The 17,969-nt window shown below is 52.0% G+C and overlaps 1 protein-coding gene across 1 annotated transcript in view; it reads left to right on the top strand.

Moving 5' to 3' along the window:
* The window catches only part of MRTFA (myocardin related transcription factor A), a 213,922-nt gene that overhangs the window by 190,136 nt on the left and 5,817 nt on the right, over nt 1-17,969 (top strand). Inside the window, exons 4-9 of the mRNA XM_007941768.1 lie at nt 4,250-4,305; nt 9,981-10,056; nt 10,941-11,102; nt 14,726-14,901; nt 15,449-15,598; nt 17,755-17,969. Coding sequence (XP_007939959.1) covers nt 4,250-4,305; nt 9,981-10,056; nt 10,941-11,102; nt 14,726-14,901; nt 15,449-15,598; nt 17,755-17,969 — 835 coding nt within the window. The remainder of the gene's footprint in view (nt 1-4,249; nt 4,306-9,980; nt 10,057-10,940; nt 11,103-14,725; nt 14,902-15,448; nt 15,599-17,754) is intronic.

The raw sequence follows: 17,969 nt of genomic DNA, 5'->3' as shown, positions 1-17,969 counted from the left end.
AAAGTGAATTTGCTCTGTAAATTTTCACCCAAATCACAATTATAAAACAAAAAAAAAAAGTCCCAGAGTCAGCAGAGTATGGCAGGCTGCTGAACAGTGACACAGCTACCTGCAGGGTTCAGGTGTGCCATAACCTGGAAACCATTCCCAAAGCTGTTTCTTATATATGGGAAGCAGATCACATACCCAAAGGCTATTCAGCTGCTCACAGTAGATTCCACCATAGAGTTGATTACTAGTCTCTTCATGGGGAATACTGCATCCAGCTGCCCAGCCACTCAACCATGTCTAGCCAAGTTGACACACAAACTTAACCACCACATACACGTTTTATTTTGTGACGTTACTTGTAGTCTCCTTAATGTGACAGCACTCTTCCGCTTCCTCCCTGGGTTCCCCATTTCCGCTTGCCTGTCTTTGTTCTCCCTTGTTACCTTCTGAACTTCGTTTTTGGGCAGATGCTGTCTTTTTGGTCTGGTCTGGTTGATTATTCTGAGGAGCACATTCCTCTCAGGGGTTAGCTGTCCACTTTATAGGCCTATCTGTTGTTTGACTGAAAGGTGATCTCTAGGAGTGGGTTCAATTCCAGGTTTGAAGAGGGTCTAAGGGCTGTAGTCTCAGGGAGTCCACTAATCTCTATCAGACCAGTAAGTCTGGTCTTTTTTATTACCTTGAATTTTGTTCTGCATTTTTCTCCTACTCTATCTGGGACCTTCCATTGTGATCTCAATTGAAGTGGCTAGTAGTGGTAGGCAGCACCTTCTAGTTCTTCTGGTCTCAGGCTGGTGGAGGCTGTGGTTCATGCGGTCTCTTAGTTCTTTGGACTGATTGTTTCCTTGAGTCTTGATTGTGTTCACTCTTCTTTGCTCCAAATGATAAGAGACCAATAGTTGCACCATAGATGGCCACTCGCAAGCTTTTAAGACCCCAGTCACTGCTCAACCAAAGTAGGATGTAGAACATTATCTTTAAAGACTATATCCAGTTGACTTAGATGTCCCCGAGACTATGGTTCTAAGCCCTCAAGCTAGGTGACTGAGTCCTTCAAGGTGTTTGGTTATGGCTAAAAATTTTGCTAACTTTGTTTCCTGTATGCTCTACCTCGATCACTGTCCTTGATTCTTAGAGGAGTACTGGGAAGTGGGCAGAACCTCTCTCTACAGAAGAAGACAGAAAGACCTCCATATTAAACACCTAACCAACTAGCACAGATGAGGCCTAATCCACACTGACAGCAAGATGGCAGCCCTCAAGGCTTCCAAGGAACGCCACGTGCTAGCCAGTCTAGGTCTTGTCTAGCTCCTTACCCTTGCTCCAGCCCTTGAGGCCTCCCTGCTACCAGTCAGGGCTAGTGTTCCCCCAGCTGTGCAGAACTTAGCACCTTGAGTGCTGTTGCTGCTGCTGCCCCTTCTGGCTGTGACACCCACCATATGCCTCTGGCGTCTGCAAACAGCTTCTGTAGTACCCTAGCCTGCAGTCCATGTGCAGGGGCAGGGGCCTCGGACTGCCTCCCTGTTGGCTGCAGCATCCCCAACCGCCCAGGAGCAGAAGCAGATGCCGGGAGAACATTTGTTCCCACTCATTCAGACAGTGCATTTAAACTGGAAAGATGACAGGGATGCTGCTAGAGAGTGACACCTCTGAGGGCTGCACCTGCTGGAGGCTCCTGAGCCCCTCCCTCCTGGTGGATGAAGCTGCCTGGAGGTGGGCCTGTTACTGCTGCTACCTCTTAGCAAGGAAAAACAGATTTAAAAGGCAAATAATGCCTCCTAGATCTCAGCTCAAGTTTGAAGACTACCTAACTTGTCCTATGGACCTCAACATTAAGAACCACAAATTGCAAATTTCATCGGTCATTTTGTATCAAAAGGTCCATTATAAAACACCCAGAATTTTCTGGTTATACAAATACATTCTCTGGGTTCTGCTGTAGTCCAGACAATGTTAACTTTTTTTCCTATGGTAGGTTTTGATTTTTTTTTTTTTTCCTCCCAGAACTTGCTTTTTTTTTAAATGTATCCAAGTCAAGTTTCTCAATAAAGAAAAGCCCTCCAATTATATATATATATTGTTGTTGTTATTTGCCGTCGAGTCGGCCCCGGCTCATAGCGACCCCTCCTTGGGTTTCCGAGGCAGTTATCACTACGGAAGTAGGATTGCCCAACCTTCCTTCCAAGGAGTGGCTGGTGGGTTTGAACCGCCAGCCTCCTGGTTAGCAGTCAAGTGCCTTAGGCACTATGCTACCAGAGCTCCTATATGTGTATATATATATATAGTACCCTGTAGCAGTTGTAGCACCTGGGACTAGAACACAGATCACTTGACTCACAGTCTAGGACTTGGGTGAAGTTTTGATGAGAGCCAGAGTCCTGGTGGCTTAAATGAACGAAGGTCTAGAGCTCTAACAGAGTCTTCCAGCTCTGGGGTATACTTTGTATCCTTTGCTTATAGACTGCTCATTAATTCATTGATTCAGTGAATCATTGTTGAGGGTGTACTGTGTCAGGTACTCTTAGGCATTTGAGGATAGTGCCAGAAATGAATGAGACAAAACTCCTACCACGTCCTTATGGAGCTTAAATTCTCATGGTAGGAAACAGAATAAGCATGTAAGAAAAATATATAGGATGGCCATAAAGAATGTCAGACAATGACGTTATATATATAGAAAAATGTGTTATATGTAGAGAAAAACAAGGCAGGCAGGAAGCTGGGGTGGGGCGGGCATGGAGATTTCTCGTGATCCTTTGTACTCTTGTCTCATCCATGTGATAAGTTGTCCAAGAGCCAGGTGTTTGTCCAGCACACCCAGTGCTGGTTCCTGCATTTCAAAGCTTGGGGTGATTGATTTTAGAGTTGAACCAGCTTTACGTAGTCCGTGTACGTGTAGGGATGTCTGCTAGCCCAAGACCCCCCCACACACCCATCCCCATTAGAGCTTTGATAGCCTGGCTAGTGCTTGGACATGTTGCTGGTGGCTGGGAAGGACCCTGGACTGGGTGTTCTCAGTTTATTTGCTAACTATAGAGCTCCCCCTGCCGTTAGAAGGTGGAACAGGCTCTAAGCAGAGCCTCTAAGACTAGTATTTTAATTGTATGATTAAAAAATATGTATGTATTTTAAAAAATAAACACTAGTGGGACAGGGCCATTTCTTCTGAGACTGCTGTTGCTGAGGCCCAGCCCACCAGGGCAGAGAGGAAGCACAGAACCCCAGGCAGGATAGCGTCCTATCTGTGCTCTTGCTACTTTTAGTGGCTCCTTAGCCCTGTGTGCATAACCACAGCCAGCAGCCAGCAGAAATTATCTCTGGGCCCAGTTTCACAGCAGCTCTGAAGTTGGAGGGCAACAGAAGTGAAACCGACCACAGTCTTGTCAATTTCTCTCCAATTGCTACTATTCTCTACTTGAAGTGAGTCAGGCCTCTCCCCCTCATCTGCAGGATCCTAAAGCATCATTTGTCTTACAAAGCTGAGTTTTGGACAAAAGGAGACAGACCCTGTATTCACTGTGCAGCATTTGTGGAGGACGTTGGCCTCGTCCTCCCCTCTCCTCATTGTTTACTGGCATTGACGCTATAGTCTGGGTGGCAGTGTCCCCAGGGCAGAGCCAAGTCCCTGACCAGGGCCACAGTGAGCCGGTCCTGTCAGCAGCCGGTTGTGTATGTTCACCAGGGTCAGCCGTACCATGGCTGTGAGGTTCTTCCAGTCCTTCCAGATGAAACTCAAGGTAATTTTAGCCGTCCTGTTAATACCAGCTGAGTGAGGGGGGGAGTCAGCACCTGAGTGGACGTACGTCTTTCTGGTTTAGCTGCCCTAATAGAACAGTGTTGGTCACTTTAGGACTTTCATGAGTGAGGTTGGAGAAGGGAGTGCCCCTGCCATGACGCTCTGCCCCTCCTCAGCCAGCAGGTGTTCATGGAGGCTGAGGATGAGGGTTCTGCCGCAGACAGTCCAGGGCGGGGGCCAGGGCATTGTTGAAAGTTCTAGTCACCAACATCTTTAGAACACCCACATTTACGCAGTGGGTATCGCCCCTTAGGAATCATAAAGTGACCCAAACTGCTGTAATGGGGCTGCAGTCACAGAAAGATGCACGCTTACTCAGGTATCAGTTCCTCTCCATCACAGCTGGTATTAATAGGACTGCTAAAATTAACTTGAATTTAAGATGCCCTCTGCACCATAAACTGTGGCATTGACAGGATGCTTCACTGGAAAGTAATTCTCTTGTGGTTTTTCTCCCAACAGCTTTGAAAAGTCCAGCTGCATTTCATGAGCAGAGAAGGAGCTTGGAGCGGGCCAGGGTAAGGACCTTTCTTCCCTAGGGACCTCCTGGAAGTTCTGGAGCTCACTGCATTGCTGGTTCTGCTTCCTTCAGGAGCACGGCTGTAGGGTCAGCCGTTGCCTCACAGTTCTGAAGAGAACTTTCATCCCCGCCGCAGTCATCCCCCAGGAAGGTTATATAGAACCAGAATGAGTTTCGTCCTTCAGCACATTAAGGGATATGGAGTGACCACCTAGTCCTTGCTTTGAGACTAGTATTTCCCCAGGTTTAATTCCACTTAACCCTTTGTAGATGTTAGCCTGCAAGCACTAGCCATGGAACAGTTTGTTGGTGGTGGCCCGTTTGTGTCTAGGGCTGCACTGCTCACACCTCCAAGGACAGGAAACTTGACTGGTCTCCATCTGCCCTGAGCAGGTCCAGGTTGCTCTCTTGGGAAAGCAGAAGCTGGACTTTGCTCAGACCCCAAGTTTCATGCTGCAGCATCTCACTTACTGCTCCCCAGTCTGGGTTTCAGTTCCCCTAGGGACCTCTGGGGGATATTCTGCTGCCCAGGGTGGGAGGAGATGGGGAAGTCACCAGAATATACTGCTTTCCCACCATCTTCACTTTATTCTTTTCATAAAGACGAGGGATGAGAGCTACCCCAGATGGAAAGTTAGAGTCTCTGGCTTCCTGAAGACCCACAACTCTTTTAGATATTTTGAAATACTTACCTCCAAGACTTCTCTTACTTCTTCATTGTATTTTATTTTATTTTTTGAATATTTTATTGTGGCTTGGGTGAAAGTTTACAGAGCACATTACTTTCCCAGTCAACAATTTGTGTCCGTTTGTTTCATGACATGAGTTGCAATCCCCTAGGTGTAGCAGCACTCTTCTCACTACCTCTGTGGGTTCCTTGTCTCTACTTGCCCATCTTCCCTGCCTCTTCCTGCCTTCTGAACTTTGTTTCTGGGCAGATGCTGCCCTTTTGGTCTCTTGTGGTTGATTGTACCAAGGAGCACGTTCCTCACAGGTATTGATTGATCACTTTATAGGCCTCTCTGTTGGTTGGCTGAAAGGTGATCTCTGGGAGTAGTTTGAGTGGTCTGAAGGGTATCTCAGGGCCATAGTCTCGGAGGTTCCACCAGTCTGTTTCAGACCAGTAGGTCTGGTCTTTTTTATGATTTTGAATTTTGTTCTACATTGTTCTCCCACTCTGTCCAGGACCACCTTCTGTGATTCCGATCAGAGCGGTCTACTGGTAGCCAGGCATTATCTGGTTCTTCTGGTCTCAAGCTGGTGGTGGCTCTGGTTCATGTGGTCTGCTAGCCCTTTGGACTAATTGTTCCCTTGAATCTTTGGTTTTGTTCACTCTTCTTTGCACTAGATGGGAAGAGACCAATAGTTGTACAGTAGATGGCTGCTCACAAGGTTTTGAGGCCCCATTCGGTTCTCATAAAAGTAGGATGTAGAACATTGTCTTTATGGATGGTGTAATGCCATGCCACCTAGATGTCCCCAGAGACTATGGTCCTAAGCCCTCAAGCCTAGTGACTGAGTCCCTCAAAGTGTTCGGTTATGGCTAGAAGTCTGCGTAACTTCGTTCTGTGTGTGCTCTACTGTACACGTGGATATATTTGCAATATATGTTGTTGTTAGGTGCCATCTGACTCATAGCAACCCTGTGTTCAACAGAATGAAACACTGCCCAGGCCTGCACCATTCTCACAGTCATGGCCGTGTTTGAGCCCGTCGTCATAGCCACTGTGCCGGTCCATTCTGTTGGGGACCTTCCTCTTTTTTGCTGACCCTCTACTTGACCAACTGTGACATCCTTCTCCAGAGACTGGTGCCTTCTCACAACACGGCCAGAGGACAAGAGACAAAGTAGCTTTTCTCACTTCTAAGGAGTGTTCCAAGAGTACTTTCTCCAAGACAGACTTGTTGGTTCTAACAGACCATGGTATTTCCAGTATTCTTCACCAACATCACAATTCAGATGCATCAGTTTTTCTTCAGTCTTCCTTACTCATTGTCCAGCTCTCATATGTATATGAGGCTATTGAAAATACTGTGGCTTGGGCCCAGGTGCACCTTAACTTTCAGAGTGACATCTTTACTTCTTAACACTTTAAAGAGGCCTTTTGCAGCAGATTTGCCCAATGTAGTATGTCATTTGATTTCTTGACTGCTGTTGCCACAGGTGTTGATTGTGGATCCAAGTAAAATGAAATCCTTGACAACTTCCATCTTTTCTCCATGTATCATGTTGTTGCTTTTTGGTCCACTTGTGAGTATTTTTGTTTTCTTTATGTTGCGGTATAATCCATACTGTTGTCTTGGATCTTCATCACTAAGTGCTTCAAGTCTTTGCTTTCAGCAAGCAAGGTTATGTCATCTGCATATTGCAAGTTGTTAATTAGTCTTCCTCCAATCCTGATACCGCATTCTTTCTTACGTAGTACATATATATGTATCTAGAAATACTCTTTGACAAACCTGTATAGGCTCATGGGTACTCCCGTACACCATTCCACACCTGTTCAGCTTAACATATCTGCCTGTGTCCACTCGTAAGTCACTTTTTGTTCCTGCAGGATTTGTATATTAATGACAGGACTGTGTGTGCAGTAGTATTTATGGCTGTTGCCTTTCACTCTTGCAGTGTCTTCCTTTGCCTTGGTCATGTTGTGTTGTATATTGCCTTTCCCTTTATCCAGGTTCCTAAATGTTTACCTTATTAACAATCTCGTTGGTGATTCTCTCTCCCCGTCTATCCATACCTGGTAACCATCAAAGAATGTTTTTTTTTCTGTGTTTAAACCGTTTGGTGACCTTTTAGAATAGTGGTCTCATACAATATTTGTCTTTTTGTAACTGACTTATTTCACTCAGCATAATGCCCTTCAGGTTCATCCATGTTAAGAGGTGTTTGATGGATTCATCATTGTTTAATGTTGGTGTAGTGTTCCATTGTGTGTACACATCATAGTTGGTTTAGCGATTCATCCTTTGATGGGCCATTTGGTTCTTTTTGTCTTTTTGCCGTTGTGAATCATGCTGTGATCAACACGTGTGTGCAGGTATTTGTTCATGTCATGGCTTGCTCTTCTCTAGGATGTGTACTTTGTAGTGGAATTGCTGGATCACATGGTATCTTATTTCTCCCATCTTAAGGAAATGCCATTATCATTTCCCATAGTGGTTTTACAGCCCCTCCAGCAGTGTATGAGAGTTCCAGTCTACCCATACTCTTGCCAGCATTTGTTTCCTGTTTTTTTTTTTTTTTTCATCATTGCTATTGTTGCCAGGGTGAGATGATACCTTGTTTTGATTTACATCTCTAATGGTTAATGATTGTTAATGATTAATTGTTAATGGTTAATGATTTCATTCATGTGTGTGTTGGCTGCCTGAATGTCTCCTTTTGTTAAGTTTTTGTTCATGTTCTTTGCCCATTTTTTACATTGCATTGTTTGTTTATCTTTTAGTTGTTAAAGTGTTGATGTTTTCTTTAAACTTTAGAGATTAGCCCTTTGTCAGATAATGTTGCCCAAAATACTTCCCAATCTGTAGGTTCTCTTTACTCTTTCGGAGAAGTTCTTCTGTTTATTTTTAAATCTGCCATAGAGAATCATGGTCAGTGCTCATAGTGGGAAGAATGAGGTCAAGGGCATTATGTGAATGTGCTGGTGTTTTGGTTACGTCGTGTCACTCTAGTAGAAAATACTACAAATTGGTGACTTTAACAAATAGGAGTTTATTCTCTTACAGTTTTGGAGGCTAGAAGTCCAAGTTCAAAGTGCCAGGCTCTATAGGCTGGGCAAAAGCCCCTCGACCTTGGGCTTCAGCTCTGCCTCTTGTTCCCGGCCCACTGAAGCTAGAGGCATCTCTTTACTCAGGCAGCTGCTGGCTACTGAGGCTGTCAAACCCAAGGATGACAAATAAAATGGCACAGTCCCGATATTACCAAACCACATGGCAGGCTGCTGAATAATGACTCGGCTACATGTGGAATTCAAGCATGCCAGAAGCTACTGACCATTCCTAAAGCTTTTCCTTATATACTGGGAGCAGACCACATCCCTTAGGGCAGCTCCAGTAGATTCCAGCATGGAGGTGATTACCAGTCTCCTCTTGGGGAATAACTGCATCCAGCTGCCCAGCCACTCAATCAGGCCCAGCCCAGTGGACACATAACCTTAACTCCTGCAGCCAGGCACTGGAGAGCACAGCAGGGGGACAAGGTAGTGGCACTGCCTGTGCTGCCCACCCTATCTCCACTCAGCACCATCTCCTTGACTGCTTCTCAAGTAGGTGAGGAATAAGTAACAGCTCATTAGAAAGGCTGCTAGTTCATTGAGCACTTTCCCATGCTGGTTGCATCCACTTGTGACCCTCCCATCACTCTTATGAATCCAGTGTGTTCGTCCTCGTTCTATACAGAGCTTAACTGACTCATCTCGTTAGTAAGTGGCAGAACTGGCAGTCAGACCTTGGCCTGTGGGCTCTAGCTGTTTTCTTAGTCCTGACTGTTCTGCTTCAGCCTTGGCCGTTGTTCAGAGCATCCGACAGCTTAGAAATTAGCCCTCCTTCTGGTGTCTGCGAAGACTTAAGCAGCCTCAGCGAACATCTGCCCGCTGCAGATTGGGGTGAGAGATCCAGCACCACAGCCACTTTAAACCGTCCACTGGGGAGCTCAGCCACCAGCACTGCCCAGGGCTGCCTGCCAGGGCCCCAAGGCAGCAGGAGGCCAGGGTGCGGGCATGGTCTTTATCACACGCAGCGTGCACTGATACCTTAACTTCTGTAACATCGTGTCTTAGCCTATGCTGGTCTTGACTCAGTGGTTGGCCTGTGCCTTGAGAAATCTTGATGCACAGGCTAAGCACAGACTCTGGGGTCAGACACACCTTAAAGCATTAGCCCTGGGCAGTGGTAGCTCTGTGGCCTTGAAGTTGGCTTATTTCACCTGGAGTCTAGTAAGTTCAGAAATGAGGACATTGGACTTGAAGGAACTAGAGCCATGACAAAAACAATAAAAACAAAACTCACTGCCATCGAGTCGATCCCGACTCATAGCGACCCCCTTTGGGTTTCCGAGGCTGTGAAGCTTTATGGAAATAGACTGCCTGGTCTTCCTTCTGTGGAGTGGCTGGTGGGTTTGAACTGGCAACCTTGTGATTAGCAGTCAAATGCCTTAGGCACTACAGTGTTCCATTTGTTAACCATTCAAAATGAGTGGGAAATATTCCTGAGGTCATGCACTGTAAAACTGTTAAAGTTCCATTCATTGTGACTACAGAGCTGCAGAATTCAGCTTGCGTCCCACAGGAACAATGGCTAGAAACTACTATCCCCAAGTACTAACAGGATGATTTAGAAATTATTTTGTTTTACTTTTCTTTGATGAATATACATTACTTCTATGGTAGGAAAAATAATAGATATTTATATAATGAGTAGGAGACAGATGGCCTTTGGAGACAGACAGGGCCACCTTGGGCAGTCCAGTTGGAAGTTGGTGCATCCTCCCTGGGCTGCACCTCCCAACCGCCTCCTGCCTCAGGACCTTGCTCTCACCACTTGGAAGCCATGGGAATGCCAAAGTGACCAGCAGAATCCACCACAGCTGAGTCTGCGTCTGTGGTCCAATCCATGCCACACTCTGGGAACCTGGATCTGAGAGTTCTTGGTGTGTTTTTTCCATAGACAGAGGACTATCTGAAGCGGAAAATTCGTTCGCGGCCAGAGAGATCGGAGCTAGTCAGGATGCACATTTTGGAAGGTGTGTTAGACTGGAAATGCTTCTTCATTAACCCCTTGTCTTCACTGTTGGCACCACTCCACCACCCAGAGCTTGTGTCCCTCATTGCTATTGGCAGCCCAGGCAGCCGGAGCCCTGACACAGCCCAACAGCAGTGCTGTCATAGCCACCCCTGGTTTGGGGACACTCTGTTGGCCTGGCCTTTTCTCCTCTGGCCATTTGGTGGCCGTGGACCTCACCAGCCCTTCCTGTGCAATCTCTCTCTCTCTCTCTCTCTCTTTCAGGGCAGATCCTTTCTGTCCTCCAAAATCTCTTGTAATAATACCGTTATGAATGGTAGATTCATGACATGAAACATTGATCAAGACCCACAGAACATACAACACAAAGAGTGAACATAAAAGTGTATTTTTTCACTCACTCGCTCAGGATTTTTGAGTCTTATGATACCAGATAAGCCCTCCTGAGTCTGCCTCACTTGGCCCGAGCATCACAGGTTTTGGCCTCTAGAAGCAGCAAGCATCCATCCATCTTTTGTTTAGTTTTGAGTTTTGGGGGTTGGAGCAGAACTGCCCGAGTCCGGCACCACTGTGCAGAAGACGACCCTGAGTCCTGAGTGGAGTGGGCGCTGCGTCCCCTGAGGCAGCATCTCCTGCTCACTCACCTCTGCTGCTGCCTCAGAAAGTCCTCAGGGCTCATTCGCACTGCCGTGTGTGACCACACACTGCCACGGTGGGGCCACTTCTTTTGTCCTTGCAAAACTGCAGGACAGGCAACCCTTCTCTGCCTGGGGGGCGCTTTCCTTTCCATGGCTTCTGCATCTTCCTGGGCAGGGAGGAGTGGCTTGGAATCCCTAGGGCAGAACCAGGTCACCAGGTCGGCTCACACCTCTCCTCTCCCGGCAGAGACCTCGGCTGAGCCTTCCCTCCAGGCCAAGCAGCTGAAGCTGAAGCGAGCCAGGCTGGCTGACGACCTCAACGAGAAGATCGCACAGCGGCCCGGGCCCATGGAGCTGGTGGAGAAGAACATCCTGCCTGTGGAGTCCAGCCTGAAAGAAGCCATCATTGGTAAGGAGGCCTGGCCACCCGTGTGGACTGCAGGCCGGGGGAAGGGGGAGCCAGGATTAGGCCAGGGCTCCAGCTTGGCCTTGGGGGACCCAGGTGTAGTGTGCAGGGCCTGATGAACAGGTTGTCTTTGGTTGAAATAGTGCAGGTGCTTCAGGGACCAGGGCCAGACATAAGTAAGTGACTGGATGAATAGCAGAGAAGTCTCTGGCTACCTTCTATCCACATGTGTAGATGTCAGGATGGATAGGTGTGAACAGGTAGAGATGCCAGGGGTTAGAGACCTGCATGCACAGTCTATACTTGTGAAGTCTCTTCCTGGAGCTTGGTACTTTCGACAGGTACTTCATTCAACAAAATGCACTGATTCAAGCAGTGTACTAGGTGCTAAGACCACAGCCTTCCGGACAGACCAGGCCTCTCTGTCCTCCAGAGCTCAAGCCTAGCAGAGGACACAGCTGGTAAACAGGCAGAGCTGTGGTGGAGGCAGCACAGTGCACTGTGGGCATGCCGAGGGTCACCCACCAGGGAGACGGTAGGCGTTGGGGTGCCATAGGAGGTGATGGCCATGCCTGGGGCTAAGGGATGAGTAGGACTTACTAGCTCAGCTGTGTGTGGCAGGGAGGAGGGGACGAGAGAAGAGTGCTCCAGGCTGGGAGGGTGCGTGTGTAGGGCAAGGAGAAGAGGAGGAGCTGTGTGTTCCACAGGCCGCGGTGCCTGTACTCGGGAGGAGGGGGCTGGGGAGGGGAGGGATGAAACAAGACTCCAGCTGGGCACAGACCAGGCGCAGGGCTGTTGTGTGTGGGCAGGTGTTGGGACTTGACTGGGTTAGGCTTGGGGGAGAGTTTGGTGTACATGCACCTCCCTCACTGGGTGGGCCTGAGACTTGCTCCCGAACGTGGTCAGGGGGACAGCCACGTCATAGAGAAGAGGAGGCCTGACTCTCCATTGTGATAGCAAGTTACATTGGGGGACCTGAGAGAGCCCCTGCCAGAGCAGGCCCCACAGTATGCCAAGTCAGGAGGCTGCATGGTCAGTGAGACTTGACTGTGGGTACAGGAGGCCCCTAGCAGCCCTTTCCCCACTTCCATGCAGTCGTCCATGTAACCCATGGGGAACCCTGGTGCCCTTGCCCACTGACTGGCCCTGCTGGTCATCCTGCCCCCTCCCCGGGTTTTCCTACCAGAGTCCACAGCAGCCCCCAGTACGGCCCAGGGCTCGAGCCAGGGTTGGTTCTGGGCTCTGCAGCCAGTCAACAACGTAGTAGACACCAGCCGAGTGTCAGAACCAGGCCAGGCCTTGTGTGAATCCTGACATTACAAAGACGAACAGGCATGGCTCCTGCCCACAGAGAAGTCATTGAGAAGACTGACAGAGTGCTCCGAGTTGGCTTCCTGCTCAGGTGCTGTGCAGAGAACGGCCAGGGCCTGAGACAGTGTTCAGGGTCCTATGGACAGAGGGGCCCACACAGTCCTTGGCACCTGGGGAGACTGTTTTAAGATTACAAGGTTAATTACAGGGCAGCTGATAATGGCTCTGACTGCCATAGTGTCAGTGCCCAGGGGTCTTGCCGGGAGCAATGGCTGGTGGTGGTTAGAGGAAGCCCCACAGATGACAAAGCATATTTGGAGAAGGTTGGGAAGAACCTTCTACGCAAAGAGAACAGCACGGACAGTGGCCGGCGGCTGGGCAGAGCGTGGCACGTTTGAGGAATGGGAAGCCCTTGGATTTGACAGTGAAGCTGTCGAGAAGGGCGTGCTTAGCAGCGCAGCCAGATGCCACAGCTGGGGAGTGAGGAGGAGGAGGAGGGGCGAGGTGAGGCAGCAGCGGCTCTGTGGTTCAGGAGGCCTGTGGAGGAGAGGCAGATGCTGAGGTGGGAAGGACTTGTGCCGGCTGAGAGGGAGAGGCCGGGGTGATGGCAGGAGAGAGGAGGCAAGGGCTTGTGGCTGGCACGTCCGCAGGAGGAGGAGGGGGATGCAGGTCTGAGGCGGAGGTTTCGATGAGATGGAGGAGGCACAGGCGAGTGGGACAGAGGCAGCCGGGCGGAGGAGGAGGGACACAGCACCGAAGCCTCATCTCCCACCTGCCTGTACATTCCTCCCATGTACACGCATGTGTGCACCCAGCCCACGCCCACTCACACCCCCCACCTCTCCACAGCTGGCCACCACAGTGGACCCGGTCTGCAGAGAGGTGCAGCTACCAGTCCTTGGTCCCCAGTCCTGCCCACAGCTCCCTTGGGTCAGATGGGCTGGGATAGGGCCATCACACCTCCTCTCTGGATCGCTGCCCTAGTGCACTGGGGGAGGTCCCCCCACCCAGCAGGCCTCTGCACTGGGTGTGGAGATTGTGGGAAACCACCAGGATGTTTGAGTGACAGGAAGGCATCAGTGAACTCCAAGGCCTCCAGGACAGGAGGGAGGAGCTTCAGGTTGTGGCACTGGCCAGGACGGCGCTGCTGGGAGTCTCGTGGGACACCGCACCGAGCCATTGCTCATTCCTGTTGTGTGTCTGCTTCCTATCTGTGGTCTCCCCAGAGCAAATTCCTCCTTCTCCTGGTAGTGCATCCTTGTCCATTCCTCGGTCCCCGCCTTCCCCTAACACCATGGAGGCGCTGGTTGTGATGTGAACTTTAAGTGTCCCATTGGCTTCGGCGCTCCCTCGGGATCCCTGTTGCCCCTTTTCTTCCTCTTAGTTCTGGGATTTCCCCTCCCCATCTCCACCCCCGTTCCCCACAGCCCACCTGGCCTGCGGCCCCAGAAGACGCTCAGGCACACCTGGGCTTGATGGGCAGGGGTGAAGGCAGCCACAGCCAGGGCCTCTGGGGAGGCAGGTGTCCCTCCTCTGGGCACCAGTGGGGTTGGGCAGTCAGCAAGAGGAGCCTTGCGCATTGGCTGGGCCCTAAGCCCCGTGGCGGCTCGAGCCAGTGGCAGAGCCTGCACCGCAGTGTCCGTCAGCATCTGGGGAGCAGGCAGTTCTCTGCAGGCACGAGTGGCAGTGAAGAGACCTTTAACAGCAGGAAACAGATGAAGGGGAGGGGCAGCGGGATCCTCAGGGAGGCAGAGCCTGACTGAAGAATGAAAGGTGGAGAGTTGAAAGCAAAGGGTCATTCTGTGCCTGGAATAAAACTCACTCCCAGGGCCTGGCTCTCAGCCCAGCAGTTAACAAGATGTACACACAGACCACTCAACCCAGGATGACGCACCCATATACTCTATGGTAATACATCCCTTAGAACAATAGACCACGGGGCACCAGAGGACCAACATTCAAATTGACGAAATGCAGGACAAACGGGATTGCATAAATATGAGGGGCACAGGGGGTTACTGGGTAGGGAGGGGAGGAGATTGGGTTAGTTGGGTTTGGACATGGTAAATGGGGAGTGAAACTAAATGCACATGTAACGTTGAATGTAAAACAAGCTCTTCCAAAACAAAAGCGAAGGGTCAGAACACAGGTGGCCACAGACCTCCAGAGGTCTTTGCTCCTGGTCCTGAGGACAGTTTGTCCTGGGGGATAGAGCATGTGGCCGCTGTCTCCTCACCGGGGGTGGGGGCGAGGGTAGCTCACTGCTCTCCTTCCATGGGGCCAGAGTGGGTTCTCATGCTGGCTTTGGGTTTCAGTGGGCCAGGTGAACTACCCCAAGGTAGCGGACAGCTCTTCCTTTGATGAAGACAGCAGTGATGCCTTATCCCCTGAGCAGCCTGCCAGCCATGAGTCCCAGGGCTCCGTGCCGTCACCCCTGGAGGCTCGAGTCAGCGAGCCACTGCCCAGTGCCGCCGCTGTGTCCTCCACTCAGGTGAGCTCACCCACTTCCAGGTTTTTCCCTGCTCCCTAAGGTCCCAGAAGTAAGTCTGTAGCCTGGGCCCGGCCAGGGGCCCCAGCTATGATGCAGGAAGGCAAGGTGCTTCGATAGCTTGGGCACTGGGTGCTGGAGCCCCAGTAGCGGGAGGGAGATGGCAGTAACGGCCCCATATCATTGCAGGCAGTTTGGGCCTGCCTGAGCCAGCCGAGGGCCGAGCTTGAGGGCACTGGTTCAGGCTGCCTTGACACTGGACTCAGCACCTTGCTTGCCCACCCCATTTCCACTCTCTGACACAGCAGTTTCTTGGCTTTATTCAGCTGGGGGGAACTTTCTGCCCCCGTCCTCCTTCCCATCCCCCTCCCCATGCTGCTGTCACAGGGGTGCTTCTCACCCTGGTCTTTGCCTGTCATCGGCCTTCTGACAGCGATGCCATCCAGGAGGGGACTGCCACCACTGCCTGCTGTCGGATCCCTGCCTCACCACCTTGAGGGGGGCCTGTGCCGTGTGTGGCTCTGCCCCTCACTTCCCCTCTCGCACCCAGGTTGTGTCTCAGCTGCCGATGGGCCCCGATTCTGGAGAAACCCTTTTCCTGGCTGAGCAGCCACCTCCGCCGGCCCCGCCTCTGCTGCCTCCCACCCTCACCAACGGCGCTGCCGTCCCCACCGCCAAGCCCACCCCAGCACTCATCAAGGTACAGTCCTCCCAGGGTTGTGGGCCCCTTTCCATTACCCACTCAGCCCTCTGTGACCACGCTCCCACTGCAGGGGGTGGGGTGTGCCTGCCCCCATTCAGAGGGGAGGGCACAGGTTTCCCTCTGTCAGAGACCCTCCTGGGCCTCTGAGACAGTCTGGGAACACGCCCTGACACCCTCACCATGCCAGGCCGGCCTTCCCATGTGCCCGTGCCTCTCAGCTATGAGCAGACACCCACATACCCCTTGTTCAGGGCATTGGCACTCTCGAGAAGAGCAGGGGGACGTGCTCACGGTCAGAGACACAGTGTCGGCTGTTGGGTTTTCTTCTCTTCAGAGGCCTGACCTGGAGAGACTGAAGGGCCCAGCTTTTACCTCAGGCCCCACGAAGCTCTCCCTGGGGACTCAGCGGGCAGCCAGGGTTCAGGCAACCATCTCAGCAGCCCTGTGAGCCTACCTGCGGCCCCCTCTCCCTTCAGAGCCACCTCGGCCCAGGGCGTCCATAACCTGAGCCCCCAGTCTGTGCTTCTGTGGGGCAGGTCATGGGCTCCCCTCTCCCATGCGGCTCTCGTCACCCTCTCAGTGGTGGCTTGCTTGTTCTCCGAGCTCCCTCCTCACGCAGACCCAGAGCCGGGTTTGGTGGTCTCTGGCCATCACGCCTTCTCCTCACTCACCAGGACTTTCAGGAGCGGGGGCTGACCTGGACCTCTCCTGTGGCTCCCTTTTCCTCCCTGTGGTGCTGGGCTCACCCTCCCTTCCCTTCCCTTCCCTCACCTTACCTCACCCCTTGGTCAGTCTGTCTGCACATGACCCGCCCTTCATCACCCCTTTCCTCCAAGAACAGTGAGGGGCCTCCCAGGCTCAGGTCCTGTGGCCCCACCGCTCTCTCTGGACATGGCTGTGCCTCTCTCGCATCTGCACCCTCTTCCTTACTGCCCAAGATGCCTCCTCAAACCTGCTTCTCCTCACTCTGTTTCTCCCCTTGACCCTGTGTTTGAGGGAGCGCCTTCCCTGGGCTTCGTCTGGACTTCCTGTCGCCTGGCCTGGCCTTAGCTCTGAGGTTGGGCTCCCGCAGAGGCTCTTCTCTGCCTCAGGCCACCCCTACTTGGCAGCTGCTCTTCCTCCTCCTCTTGGGGACGGGAGTGCTCCGCTGTGTCCTCCCTCCTTCCCCTCAGCTCTGCTGCGCTTGCCTGCCCCCACGTTTGACACCTGGCTGTTCTGGCTCCGTGCTCGCAGATCGACTTCCTCTGGTTTGCCAAGCTCCCGGCCAAAATCAGACTGTTAGCCCTTAACTTCTCACCCGCTCATGTCGTCACTTCTTCCTCCAATGGCTCCTCTTGTAGACTTTCACTGCAGACCCATTCTACCTGCTCCAGACCCTGCCTGTCCGCGGCATCAAGTCTCCACCCTTGATGTTACCTACGCAGCAGACTCTGTTCAGAAGCTTGTAGGCTCTCCACAGCCCTTCCTTGTTAGCACTTGCCCTCCTGGCCCACTCTGCCTTGCCCCAAGGACGTGATCCTTTGGTCCCTTCTTGGTCTGCTTGTCTTCTTTGTGGCTTCATGGCCCAGTATGAAGCTTCCTGCTGTCCCAGGGGCATCTGTGCAGGCACGCTCAGTGTGAACATGGGCTTGGGGAGTCCTGGGCTGAACCCCAGCTTCTTCCCAGGCTCCGATCAGGGTCCCTGGTGACCTGGGTCAGGTGACTTCTCAGCTGCCTCATGGTGCTTCCTCCTCCCAGGTGGCCATGCTCCCTCCTGCTCTGGCAGGACCCTCCGAGGGTCACACGGCGTGGTCTGTGTGGCACCCAGCCGGGCACAGCACCTGCTCCCGCAGTGCCTGTCTGCCTCCTGGCCATGCTCACTTGCAGGGCTCGAGGGGATCCCTGAGCCTGCGGGGGTGATGTTCCCTCTGAGCAGGGGCCTTTGTGAGACTGGGCGGACGCCGTGTACTTGTACTTCTTTCTGCCGCACCCTGCCCCCCAGCACAGTGGGTGCTGAGAAGGCCTCTGCTGTGAGGGAGAGCAGAAGTGGGCAAGGTGGAGGATGGCCTTCGCAGACGCCACCCTGTGCAGGAAGGAGGGCTGCCCGCGCCCCGTGCCTGGGCCTCTCCGCCAGGAAGCCTGTGTCTTCCCTGATGCGCCCCTGTCTCCCTCAGCAAAGCCAACCCAAGTCTGCCAGTGACAAGTCACAGCGCAGCAAGAAGGCCAAGGAGCTGAAGCCCAAGGTGAAGAAACTCAAGTACCATCAGTACATCCCCCCGGACCAAAAGCAGGACAAGGGCCCGCCCCCCATGGACTCCGCCTACGCCCGGATCCTGCAGCAGCAGCAGCTCTTCCTCCAGCTGCAGATCCTCAACCAGCAGCAGCAGCA

The sequence above is a fragment of the Orycteropus afer genome, unplaced genomic scaffold, assembly GCF_000298275.1.
Source record: "Orycteropus afer afer isolate SDZICR_OR568_19922 unplaced genomic scaffold, OryAfe1.0 scaffold00083, whole genome shotgun sequence".
Classification (NCBI taxonomy): domain Eukaryota; kingdom Metazoa; phylum Chordata; class Mammalia; order Tubulidentata; family Orycteropodidae; genus Orycteropus; species Orycteropus afer.
This window is presented reverse-complemented; position numbering and strand designations above follow the sequence as displayed.